Below are 12780 nucleotides of genomic sequence, written 5' to 3'. Positions count from 1 at the left end.
AGATGTTTATTTGGCATGGCTTACGAGAGTGGTAACGATCCAAAGCTAACCTGATCTCCTTTATAGCCCACCTTGGCAGTGTCCTAGGCCAACAAGCTTTAAAGGTGTAGCTCAGAGACCATCAGGCCCAGAAGGATAGTCTGCCTTACATGGCAGGCTCTCAACACTAGAGCAGCACCAGGTGACCCTAAGCCCCAGGAAAGAAAAAAAAATTGGGGCAGGACCCTGGCCAGGCCCCAGAGAATGCCCTGCATCATTCCAAGGCACTGGCTAGCCACTGACGCCCCATTCGGCAAAAGAGCCAACATGTTTTGTGTGTTTGAGGCAAGGTCTCGCTAGGTAGCCCAGGCTGGCCTCAGGGTTTTGCATCTTACCCAACCCCCCCCACACACACACATTTCTGCTGATCTTCAAAATGGTTAGGAGCCAGGATGCGCTGTTTGAAAACTCAACAGCTAATAGCTCGTTTGATTACAAAATTCACTAATATTTAGAAACAAACGTGATCAGTGTCTGAATAAACCATGCTTTGGCTTTAATATATAATGTGTTAAATAGCTTATATGCATGTTAAACTAAAAACCAGGGAGGGCTGACAGCCCAGCGGGTTTTGTTCTCACCCTCCTCTTAGGAGGGGGTGGGGGAGGAGGGGGGACAGAGCACACTCTTCCACTCAGGGCACGAGTGCTGCCCTGGACACAGGCTCTTGATTTGGGGCCTTCTGGAGTGTCTCTAGTCACCAGCCACTACCTCCTCAGAGAACTCCATGTACTGTCTGCTTGACCACCAAAGCCACCTCAATACCTCCACAGAGCCTCCAGGGCCCCTCCCCTTCAACAGGGAGGGCCTCTTTATCCACTCAGCTAACTCTTGCCTGGCCACATCATCATGACCGGCCCAGGAACCAACGGGGTCTCAGCAGGACAGGCCTCTGGAAGTAGGCTAGTGCTTTCAACTGTTTGTCCTCAGTTACTTGAACCTTTCACTCCCTCCATCCGTTTGGGATCATCCATCGGCATCCTGGTCTCTTTCCTGTCCCTTGCTTGCAACACATACTCCTCTAGATTATTGATTCGTTTCTATAAAACACTGGCTTGGATCTTTTTTCCCTTGATGTCTTGAACCCGTGGGGACCATGGCAGTCACTGAGTGCACCTCCGATATGAAGGACTGGTCTCTCCCCTCCCGGCCCAATGGTTTTATATGGAATATAGCTGGGTGCCAGTGGCTCACGCCTGTAATCCTAGCTACTCAGGAGGCTGAGATCTGAGGATCACAGTTCAAAGCCAGTGCAGGCAGGAAAGTCCATGAGACTATCTTCAATAAACCACTAGAAAACCAAAAGTGGTGCTGTAGCTCAAGCAGTAGAGTGCTCGACTTGAGCTGAAGAGCCCAAGCCCACAGTTCAAGTCCCATGACTGACTACATATATATATAATACGTAGGAATGACTCCCGCCTAATTCTCCCAGCTCAAGCAAAGCACCCGTGACACCCTCACCTGCTGGCCCGCAGACAGGCTTGTTCCGGCCAAAGTCCCCCTCACCCCAGCCTGATCATTCCACTCTGGGCCTGGCAAGGACACCGCCCTGGGCTCGCAAGAGACCAGAGCCCATTTTTAATTTTCGGCTTCCTTGTGATGCTCCACACAAACCCAGCTCCAAATCCAGTCCCTCCCACAACCTCCAAACCCCGGGAAGGTCTGTGCCCCTTGCTGGCTACAGTAAGCAGTCCCTGGGCCCGTTGACCATGGAGTCTGACCTATTCCTTTTTCCGTTCTCCTCCCTTTTACTCACACGTCCCTTCCCCAAGAAATCACATCCGAAGGCACGCTTGCCAGGCACAGAGGTTGGCGAGGGGAGGAAGTGCAGGGCACCTCCCAGCGCTGGTGCCGGTTCCCTGGCGCTTCCTGCCCGGGTCTCCAGCCTTCACCGGGTCTTTGCTGGAGACCCCGTGAGTGAGCCGCTCCCGGGCCCTTCCAGACTCGGCTGGGGTGGAGGCCCCGCGCTGCGGCGGCCACGTCTTCTGGGTGTCGCCACCGCCGAGCTGCACCCCGCAGACCCGCTCCCGAGAGCCGGGTACGGCGCTGCCTTCCCCGCCTCCGGCGAGCCGATGCCGGTCCGCGGCCGCCGGCGCGCCCGTCCCCAGGCTCCTCCCGGTGCCTCCCCCGGCCGGCAAACCGGGGACCGCACCCACAGCCCCGGCCCCAACCCCGACGGCGGCTTCCTTCGCCGCCACAGCCAGGCTCCACGCCCGCACCCGTGCCGAGAAGGTGCGGGGCCAAGGCCTGCGGGCCGGGGGCCCGGGGGCCGGGGCAGGGCGGCAGGCAGGTCACCCGGGCGGCGGCCAGCTCCGGGACGGGCGTCGCGCTCCCGGGGACGCGAGGCCGCTTCTTCCGGGGGCCCCGCCCCCACCCAGCCCACGAACGGAGTCGGCGCGCGCACCACGAACCGCAGACGACCTCGGTGCGCTGACGCTCCGTCGCTCCCGCCCATTGGCTGCCGCCGTTGGCGTCATCACGGCGCGCCGGACGGCGGCGTCTTCCCGCTCCTGAACCCTGACGTCAGAGCCGCGCCGGCCTCAGCGACGGAGGAGAGCGGGAGGAGGTGGTAGCGGCGGGAAGATGTAAGTGGAGGGGAGGAATCCGACCGCATCCGAGCGTCGGGGGACCCGTGTCAGGCCCGGTGGGGCGGATCGTGGGGCCGGCTCGGTGTGCGTCCCCGTGGTGTGCTGGCAGGCTGGCGGCGCACCGCGGGCCCCGAAGAGAAAGAATGGGGCCCGGGGAGGGTGGAGTGGGAGGCGTCGAGGCCGCGGCCCGGAAGTGGTCGGTGCCGCCGCGGACGGAAGGACGACCTGGCTGCGTCCCCCGAGGCGGGGCGGCCCAGCGAGGTCTGTGGCCCTAGGGGCGGCTCGGAGCGCGGCCTCTGTCCTCGGGGTTCCCGGCTGGGCGGGAGACCTGGTTTCTCCTCGGCGGGGACTCTCTTGGAGAGTAGTGCGCGCACGAGCGAGGGCCGGGGGCGAGCGGGTGGGTACGGAGTCGCTTTGTGGGGCCGCCTGGAAGGCCGGGGCTCCCCCCCACCCCCCGAGTGGGTAATCCAAACGCGAACTCCGAGGACGTTTACCGAGCCGTGCTTGGCGCTAAGCTCCGGGGATCGGGCCCAGGCAGTGTGGCCCAAACACAGTGAGCTCCAAAGGGAAAAGTGTGGGGGGGGTGATCGCAGAGAGACGTGGAGTAGGCTGTTTTCGGCCCTTGCCACTTCGCATGCACCGCGTCTGTACTTTTAACATGGGGAGGGTGCTCGGAAGATTTGCACTGAAACGCCATCTGCTCGAGATTTAACTAATTGTTCTCTCCTCTCTCTGGCTGTTGGACGCGCACCTTTCCGGAGGATGGGGGAGGTAACCAAGGTCCCGAGCTGTTACCTGAACTTGTGTGAACAGAGCACCTCAACCTTTGCTTTCTAGCCCTCGACCCAACCAGCAAAGCATTCACTTATTCTGTGGTTCTTTTTTTTTTTTTTTAACTGCTTAAGAGCGACTGTTAGTGCTTGTTTCATAAAATACATTGGGACAGATTGGGGAGAGAATCTTAAGTAATCTCTACTCTAGAGCTGTGTTTGTCTGGTAATGTAGTCATTTTAAAAGGTTTATCAACAAATGTTTTTAGTGGCAGAGCACTTGCCTGGCTTGTGTGAGGCCCTGGGTTCGATCCCCAGCTCCACATTCTTATTTACTTATTTTTTGGTGGGTCATGGGGCCTGAACTCTGGGCCTGGGTGCTGTCCCTCAGCTCAAGGCTAGCCCTCTGCCACTTGTGCCACTTCTGGCTTTTTCTGCTTATGTGGTGCTGAGGAATCGAACCCAGGGCCTCACGCATGCAAGGCACGCACTCTACCACTGAGCCACCTTCCCAGCCCCACACTGATTAGATTGATGTTTCTGAGGGGTTTTTAGAGGGGTTGTTTGGGGAACCTTGTGGAACATTTAGAAGTCATGTGACTGTGAAGATGAGTGGATGTGATCAAAAGCTTTGCCGTGGGAAAGCATCCTTGTCTAGCATTTACCAAGTGCTCAATTGGATAACTGTAATTGTCATCACACTTAACGAGAAGCCTCATTCCTGAGATACACCCTGGGTCCCTAGCTGAGCCTTGCATCCAAGCATGCTGACACTACACTTTCAGCCACTGAATTAGGTGCACTGACTGTCAAAGCGCAGCCAGTGCTGCCCTTGTGGGTGTTTATAGTACATGACCTTTTTTTTTTTTTTTTTTTGGTAAGTTGTGGGGCTTGAGTTCTGGGCCTGGGCGCAGTCCCTGAACTCTTCAGCTCAAGGCAAGTGCCCCACCACTTGAACCACAGTACCACTTCTGGTTTTCTGAGTGGTTTATTGGAGGTAAGAGTCTCATGGCCTTTCCTGCCAGGGCTGGCTTTGAACCGTGATCCTCAAATCTCAGCCTCCTGAGTAGCTACCGGCTACATTACTATTTTAAAACAAAACAATTTGAAAAGATTTTACGGCCCTAGAAAGGAACAGAAGGTGATATGCTGACCTCTTCCACTAACTTGCCAGTCAGCAGCTCTTCTTTCTTGGCTCAGAAGATTTTGAGGCACCCCTGCCTGGGTGTGAGCAAAACCCCCAGTGGTTTGCTCTGTCTACCTTAAAGAAGACAAGTTGTAGAAAATTGATATACCTCACTGACTGGAATAGTGAAGGAAGCCATCCCTGAAAATAGGACAGAGGAGGAGTTGTTTTAGTAAAGTTGGTCATCATTACCAAGCAATTGGTTCAGTACTAGCACTTTGCTAAACACTTAGATGATGAGCAGTGTCTTACCTGATGCAATGTCTACCTTCTTCCCTAAGATTTGTGTGTTTGGGGGGGGGGTGCCAATACTGGGGCTGGAACTTGGGGCCTGGGCACTGTCCTGGAGCTGCTTTTGCTCAAGGCTGGCACTCTGCCACTTGAGCCACAGGGCTACTTCCAGCTTTTTCTGTGTATGTGGTACTGAGGAGTCGAACCCAGGGCTTCATGCATGCTAGACAAGCACTCTACCACTAAACCACATTCCCAGTGCCCCCCGCCCCCAAGATTTTTTTGAAATCACAAAAGGTTGAAGGAATGGACATTGTACAATTGTGCTCACGTGACTTCACAAGTCATGTTTCTGAATTATCCTTCAGGAACATAAAGCTTAGCAGTTCATTTTTTTTGTATCATTAAATTTCAGGCTTATAGGTTTCCACATGCCCAGTGTTCAGATGATTAACAAATTAAGTCCTTTTTCATGATCCTGAAATATTTTCTCTATTTACCTTTGGTATTAAATGCTCTGATATTGTTGTCTGTCGATCTAAAAGTGGTTTTCACCTCTAGTCATGTCCTCATTTAATGTATCCTAAAAGGAATTTACAGCAAAAAGACAAAGAGGTCTGACCCTGTCAGAAGACCATACTTGTTAGGTGTTTCTCTACTCTGTGGTGCTGTAACATTTTGGAAGGACTGTGGAGGTCTTGTCATCAGACTTCTGGGTGAGATCTAGAGTTGCACAACCTCACCACCTGAAGAATCTTGACATTCCCATGCCTTAGGCATATATTCTTGTGTGTTCTTTTCAATGTAAGACAAACAGGTGACGCCTACCTGCAGGGGAGGGGGCTGGGCTCCTGTCCTCCCTGAGGAACCGGCGCCTGGGGTCTGTCCCTGCGTGCCCTCGCTCTGTGCACACTTGGTTACTGTGTTCCCCTGTACCTTTTGTGTCTTCACAATTTTACAAGATGGATTTGTTGCCTTGCCAATTCGTTCATTCTTTATTTAAACCCTTTTATCTTATTAGGCTGCTCTTTGGCGTAAATTGCAATCGATTAGGGATCGTTTCTCAGACTCAAGTTAGAAGTGAGAGTTCAGATAAGTGAGGCCGTCCTTGCTGCTTTGAACACCTCAGAAGGGGAGAATGGATTTATCAGGAGTGAAAAAGAAGAGCTTGCTAGGAGTCAAAGAAAATAATAAAAAGTCCAGCACTAGGTAATCCTTCTGTAAGATTTTTCTAGTGCTACTTTGGGGGTGCTTGCTGCTAGGAACCCTTAGAAAGGGGAGACCAAAAATGGTTTTGCATTCTGTCCTAAGCCACAGATCATTTTGCTCTGTGATTGCTTGGGATCTCTTGCCCTTTTGGACCCCTCTCTTGAGTTGTGTTGTTTCACGGGTCTGTCAGGAGCATACAGCCTCATGTTCTTCCTCGCTATCCAGGGCTCCTTCTCCTACCAAACGCAAAGACCGCTCTGACGAGAAGTCAAAGGATCGCTCTAAAGATAAAGGGGCCGCCAAGGAGTCTAGCGAGAAGGACCGCGGCAGGGATAAGGCTCGGAAGCGACGCAGTGCTTCCAGTGGGAGCAGCAGCACCAGGTGAGGCAATCTGCTCGGGTGCCCAGCTCTGGGGTCTCTTCTTGGTGTTTTGTTTTTCATGGAGTTTGAATTTGGGACCTGGGCACTGTCCTGAGCTTTGTTTCCAAGGCTAGTGCTCTATCACTTGAGCTACAGTGCTGCTTTGGGTTTTCTAATGGTAAATTGGAGGTAAGAATCTCAAAGATGTTCCTGTCTGGGCTGCCTTCGAACTGTGACCCTCAGATCTGATTCCTTAGTAGCAAGGATTACAGGCGTAAGACACCAGTACCTGACTCTGTTCTTGTTCTTTTAAATGGACCTTCCTTCAAAATTGTGGTTGGTCTGATCTCAGGCTCATTCTTCAGTATTTGAAAATGAAGTGGTAGTTCAGATCTCTGACAGGCTTCTCCTTTACCTCCCTGCGGAAGAGCTTCTGTGTGGCCCCAACAGCCAGCCCTCCCTCCCACCACCACACAGTGATATCTTCTCATAGGAGGGCAGTCTCCCCAGTGGGGAGAAAGCATTGTGGTCTAGCAGTATCTAAACAGCAAGTTTCATCTTGTGTGGAGAAACACAACTTCTGCCTGGCATTACCCAGCCCACCTGTCTTGCCCTCAGGTCTCGGTCCAGCTCAACCTCCAGCTCCGGTTCTAGCACCAGCACAGGCTCCAGCAGTGGCTCCAGCTCTTCCTCTGCATCCAGCCGTTCAGGAAGCTCTAGCACATCCCGAAGCTCCAGTTCCAGCAGCTCCTCTGGCTCCCCCAGCCCTTCTCGGCGCAGGCACGACAACAGACGGCGCTCCCGTTCTAAGTGAGTGTATGCCAGCAGGTCGGGGCTGCGAATGTACCGTGATTATTAGAAAAGGAGATCTGAAGGGCCATCTGAGACAATAGTGTGCATAAAGTGACGGGAAACTCTTCCTTGTGAAAGATGTTACGCAAGACAAGCAGATAGATCCCACTAAACAGGAGTCAGTCCTGACCCCGTTAACTGTGACCCACCGCCTTGAATACTGAGCATGAAAACTAGGGTCTCACACTGCGCTCCACTCCCAGTGAAACTGTCATTACATTCTTACTTGACAGAATTTGCTTTTTGATATTTTGTTTTCTGTCAGATCCAAACCACCTAAAAGGGATGAAAAGGAGCGGAAAAGACGGAGCCCTTCCCCAAAGCCCACCAAGGTGCACATCGGGCGGCTCACCAGGAACGTGACCAAGGTGAGGGGCGCAGCACCCATAGCAGTGAGTGCACTGTGCTTAGCAAGTGTGCCTCAGGACTGGTGCGGCGTGTGATTTAAGGGGCACACTGGGTGACCCTTTAACACACAGCACATGTGTCTATGAGGCTTAAGCTCTTGTCAGGTAGCAGAACATTTTTACACTGGGGTTTGCACGGTAAATTCTCTTTGCCTCTTAAGAAATATGTGGGTACATTGTGTGCCAGTGGCCTGTAACCCTAGTTATCCAGGAGGCTAAAATCCGGAGGATCAAGGTTTGAACCCAGCTCAGACAGAAAAATCCTCAGGGCTTCATCTCCAAAATAACCGGCAAAATGCCAGATTGGAGTCATGGCTCAAGTGGTAGCGTGCTGGCTAAGCAAGAATGAAGCTATGAGTTCAAACCTTCAAGCCTCAATACTGGCCAAAAAGAAAAAACAAATTGTTTATTAGTATAACCATTCTTTTCCTGTAGGATCATATTATGGAGATATTTTCTACCTATGGGAAAATTAAAATGATTGACATGCCTGTAGAGAGAATGCACCCTCACCTGTCCAAAGGCTACGCGTATGTGGAGTTTGAGAATCCAGACGAGGCCGAGAAGGCGCTGAAGCACATGGATGGAGGTGGGTGGTCCTTCCAGTAACCCCGCACCTCCTGCCTCTGTGCTCCAGGGGTCTGTGCCGATGGGGGGAGCTGATTTCCAGCTAAGCTCCATGAGTATCACTGGAGCTCTTTAAGGATTCCCGATTTTATTCAGGATTATGGTTTTTATTCTTGAAATGCAGCAAATGTGAATGTGTTAACGTTTTAGGAAATTTCAGTCTGTTAAAAGTAATGAATCAAATGAAGCTTTTCTTACAAAGAATATATTTGACTTAATGTAGAAATTTTTGTGTGGGAGGGCAGAGGGAGAGGTGCTGCAGGCAGACTTACAGTCTGAAAAAGGACTGAAACCATGGCTGGAGCAAAAGAATACAAGGCCGGAGCTCGGTCCCCAGCACTGTGGACAAAGAGGTGGGGGGTGTCGGTGTCAGCATGAACAAATGTTTACGGGAAAGCTATTTGGTACAGAAGCTCCAGGAATCCACAGTCTTCAGGATGTAACAAGCAAATAAAAATGAGGCGCAGACTCAGGAACCCTGGACTTCAGAGACGGCCTCCACAGCTGTGAGCATCAGCTCCTCCAACACAGTCCCTTCTCTACCCTCAAAGAGCACAAGAGCTCTTTCATCTTTTTATCAACTTCCTTGCAAAATACCCAAGCATATGGATTTACATGCACACTGGAGAGGGTTAACTTCAGGAAGAAAGGAATTAGGAAAGGGTGAAGGTTGTACTTTGATCCTCAGTAGTGAGGTCCCTGGGTGGGACTATCAAGTAAAAATGCAGAGGTAACTGCTAGTGGCTCAGGCCTGTAATCCTAGCTACTCAGAAGGCTGAGATTTATGGATAGCGCTTCAAAGCCAGCCAGGGCAGGAACATCTTGAGTTTTTTTTTTGCTGTTCATGGGGCCTGAACTCGGCTTGGACGTTGTCCCTCAGCTCTTCAGCTCAAGGCTAGTGCTCTTCCACTCGAGCCACAGCACCACTTCCAACCTTTTCTGCTTATGTGGTGCTGAGGAATCAAATGCAGGGCCTGATGCATAGGAGCCAAGCACTCTACCACTGAGCCACCTTCCCAGCCCCATGTCTGTGAGATTCTTACGAAACAGAAAATCAAAAGTGGCGCTGTGGCTCAAGTGGTAGAGCACTCGCCTTGAGCTGAAGAGCTGAGGGACAGTGCCCAGGCTCAGAGTTCAAGCCCCACGACTGACCAAAAAAAAAAAAACCCATGCAGATGTAGGTGACTGAGTGCTGACTTCAGCTCTGATGTCTCATTGTGATTGGGACAAGGTAATTGGGTATGGTAGGAATAATTCATATGGGGACTAATATTTAAAAAGAAGAATAGAAAATAAGGGGGAAATTGTGAAGAACAGAGCGGCTGGGGAGCTTAACTTAAGCCCAAGTTGGCCACCAGCCCACTGCCAAAGCCAGCCCAAATGAGCAATTTCATGGCACCAGCTAGATGTTAAGATGAGCGCGTATCTGGCCAGCTGCTAGTCAAGACCAGCCTTTTTCCAGACTCCACCTCACCTCATTACCCCACCAAGCTAGCTCACCTCGAGCATTCTCTAAATCCTTTTCCCTCCTTTTTTCTTTTTTTTACCTGGTCCTAGGACTTGAACTCAGGGTCCCTGAGCCTCAAGGCTAGTGCTTTACCACTTGAGCCACAGAGCTACTTTTGAGTTCTTTTTTTTGGGGGGGGGTGTCCGGTCATGGGGCCTGAACTCTGGGCCTGGGCGCTGTCCCTCAGCTCTTCAGCTCAAGGCTAGCACTCTGTCACTTGAGCCACAGCGCCACTTCCGGCTTTTTCTTTTTCCTTTTTTTTTTTTTTTTTTTTTTTGCCAGTCCTGGGCTTGAACTCTGGGCCTGGGCGCTGTCCCTCAGCTCTTCAGCTCAAGGCTAGCACTCGACCATTTGAGCCTCAGCGCCACTTCCTGCTTTTTTCTTTTTTTCTTATGTGGTGCTGAGGAATCGAACCCAGGGCCTCAGGCATGCAAGGCAAGTGCTCTACCACTGAGCCACCTTCCCAGCCCCTCCCTGAGTTCTTTTACTCAAGGCTAGCACTCTCACTCTCACCATTTCTGGCTTTCTGGTGGTTAATTGGGGATAAGTCTCAGACTTTCATGTCGGCGCTGGCTTTGAACCTCGATCTTCACATCTCAGCTTCCTGAGTAGCTAAGATTACAGGAGTGAGCCACTGGCGCCTGGCTTTCCCTCCCTTTTGATTCATATTAGTTTGTCTCAGTACTGGAAACCTAAGGAAATTCTTCATCCCGCCCCAAGCTTGTTCCACTGCTATCTTGAAGGTTCCAGCACTTCCTTTAGGTCTTTGTTTGGGTGGTGGTTCTTCTAGGAAGCTGTCTGTACGTAAGCAAATGTCCCCTTTGAGATCCGTGCCCCTAGTTTTCCCTGGCAAAAACAGTCCTGCTGTGGCTGTTGGTAGGATTGCTTTGGGATATCATTGTCTCCAGCCTGTCTTGTTCACCATAGCATGCCCAGGATTTGCCTTCATGGCTGGTCAAGGTGGTGATTATTGCATGCTTCCTGATGTGGGTCCTTTTTCACTAGGTCAAATTGATGGCCAGGAGATCACAGCTACCGCAGTGCTGGCCCCTTGGCCTAGGCCACCCCCTCGGCGCTTCAGTCCTCCCAGGAGAATGCTGCCGCCGCCTCCCATGTGGCGCAGGTCACCCCCGCGGATGAGGAGGAGGTAAGTCCATGTGCCCACCAGACTGGTTGGTTTGACTGATGGTTCTGAGACCTTTAATTCAACGTTTTCTGCCTTCCACTGCTGTGGGGAGGCAGTAGGCAAAAGGCAGGTTAACATTGGAGCTCTGGGAGTTTGTCGGGAACAGGACAAGGGCAAAGGTGTCAATGCCAGGCGACTGGAAGCACCTCTTCCCTAGGGCTTAGGGCTACCATGAGAGCCTTCATATAGCTAAGGACACGGTTCCGTCCAACCAGCAGTCCTGTCCCTGGGGCTGAAAAGTAAAATGTGACCTTTATTCCAGGAAGAAAAAACAAACCGCTTGCTGCTGGGACTTTTGGTTGTGACATTCTGACTGACGGCTTCTCCTCTTCCCACAGGTCCCGCTCTCCGAGACGCAGGTCCCCTGTGCGCCGGAGATCACGCTCTCCTGGCCGCCGGCGCCACCGGAGCCGCTCCAGCTCCAACTCCTCCCGATAGGCAGGGCCTGGCGCTCACCCTGCACCTTGTGCCCACTCAGCCCCGTTGTCACTTCACTAGCCAAAGGAGGGCCTGTGGGAAAGAATCCCTTGCTGGGAGCAGGCTTGGAAGCAGCAGATAAAACATTTCTTCTGTGGGCGAGTTCTGGCTGCCAAAGTGCTGTGGGATTGTTCTGTTCATAAGGTGCCCTGTAGTGTTCTGGCTAGAGTTCACCCCTTCTGTTCTGAGAGTGTTCGGTGCAGGGCCAACAGACAAGCCTCCCGGTGGCAGTGCTCCAGACTTGCCCCAGGGTACTGGGCGCCTGGCGGCCTGGTCATGCCCTTGTTCTTCCTGCAGTGATTGGCAGGAGAAAGGGACCAAGCTACTGTTCGTGTGAGGCCTGGCCCTGCCCGAGTCCTCTTCTACCCGTGTTAGTTGCCACGAATGGGTCTGTTTCCCATGTCCTCACTGTGCCCGTCTGCCCTCCTGAGCTGGTGAGCAGCTGAGCCTGCTCTGCAGCCCGCAGAACCCTGTCCCGCCCCCTTTGCCTTTCCTGATGGTCTTGCAGGTTTGCCTTGGCAACATGTACATTGCTCTTTTTTGTTTTTTGTTTTTTGGCTTTTATTGTACAGTCAGTACTATAAAATTTGAGTTTTGTAACTAGCATTTTAGGTAAGGTTGTGTTTGTACTTCGTTGTGTAGAATAAAGAATTGTATTGAATAAATCTAGGATTGGAATGCGAACAGTACTGGTCACTGCCTTTCTCTAGAGCATTTTAATTGGGCATGATTCTGTGCCTGTACAACCAATACCTGAAGTCTTGTTTCATTTCCAAATTGACATCTCCAAAGGCCCTCGGGAGATGCAGGGTTTGTGCACGTGGAGAGGGGAATGCTGTTGCACCTGAATCTGTCTTCCCAGCATCTTCTGATTCTGCCTGATACTCCTCTGTGGCTATAAGTAGCTATGGGAAGCTGGGCACTGGTGCTCATACCTGTAATCAGCTACTCAGGACAAGAACTGGAGGGTCGTGGTTCAAAACTTGTCTGGGCAGAAAAAAAGACTCCAGTTTTTGATTAGCAAAAAGCTGGGCTGGGGCTGGGAAGGTGGCCCAGTGGTAGAGGCTTGCCTTGCATGCCTGAGGCCCTCTTGCCTTGCATGCCTGAGGCCCTCTTGCCTTGCATGCCTGAGGCCCTCTTGCCTTGCATGCCTGAGGCCCTCTTGCCTTGCATGCCTGAGGCCCTCTTGCCTTGCATGCCTGAGGCCCTCTTGCCTTGCATGCCTGAGGCCCTCTTGCCTTGCATGCCTGAGGCCCTCTTGCCTTGCATGCCTGAGGCCCTCTTGCCTTGCATGCCTGAGGCCCTGGGTTCGATTCCTCAGCACCACATAAGCAAAAAGAA

The 12780-nt window shown here is 52.2% G+C and overlaps 1 protein-coding gene across 4 annotated transcripts; it reads left to right on the top strand.

Moving 5' to 3' along the window:
• Window positions 1-2555: 2555 nt before the first annotated feature.
• LOC138825450 (RNA-binding protein with serine-rich domain 1) lies at window positions 2556-12123 on the top strand. 4 transcript variants are annotated; one of them, XM_070020030.1, is made up of 8 exons: window positions 2556-2624; window positions 5836-6023; window positions 6249-6404; window positions 7002-7193; window positions 7501-7603; window positions 8078-8231; window positions 10782-10923; window positions 11301-12123. In XM_070020030.1, the coding sequence occupies exons 2-8, from the start codon at window positions 5953-5955 to the stop codon at window positions 11398-11400; spliced, it is 918 nt and encodes a 305-aa protein (XP_069876131.1). In that variant the 5' UTR covers window positions 2556-2624; window positions 5836-5952; the 3' UTR covers window positions 11401-12123. The 4 variants fall into 4 exon arrangements, with proteins under 4 accessions (XP_069876131.1, XP_069876134.1, XP_069876133.1 ...); XM_070020032.1 differs by lacking the exon at window positions 2556-2624 and adding an exon at window positions 2807-2888; XM_070020031.1 differs by lacking the exon at window positions 2556-2624 and adding an exon at window positions 3078-3180.
• Window positions 12124-12780: the final 657 nt, after the last annotated feature.

The sequence above is a fragment of the Dipodomys merriami genome, unplaced genomic scaffold (genome assembly GCF_024711535.1).
Source record: "Dipodomys merriami isolate MVZ:Mamm:240054 unplaced genomic scaffold, mDipMer1.0.p SCAF_137, whole genome shotgun sequence".
NCBI classification, from domain to species: domain Eukaryota; kingdom Metazoa; phylum Chordata; class Mammalia; order Rodentia; family Heteromyidae; genus Dipodomys; species Dipodomys merriami.
The sequence above is the reverse complement of the archived record's forward strand: the minus strand, read 5'-3'. Positions and strand labels throughout refer to the sequence as shown.

Bases quoted from the DNA above. Each gene is read 5' to 3' on its own strand.
- LOC138825450 (XM_070020030.1), top strand. From the start codon at position 5,953: ATGGATTTATCAGGAGTGAAAAAGAAGAGCTTGCTAGGAGTCAAAGAA. The intron at 7,194-7,500 runs GTGAGTGTATGC...GTTTTCTGTCAG, and splicing joins AGACGGCGCTCCCGTTCTAA to ATCCAAACCACCTAAAAGGG. The intron at 7,604-8,077 runs GTGAGGGGCGCA...CTTTTCCTGTAG, and splicing joins TCACCAGGAACGTGACCAAG to GATCATATTATGGAGATATT.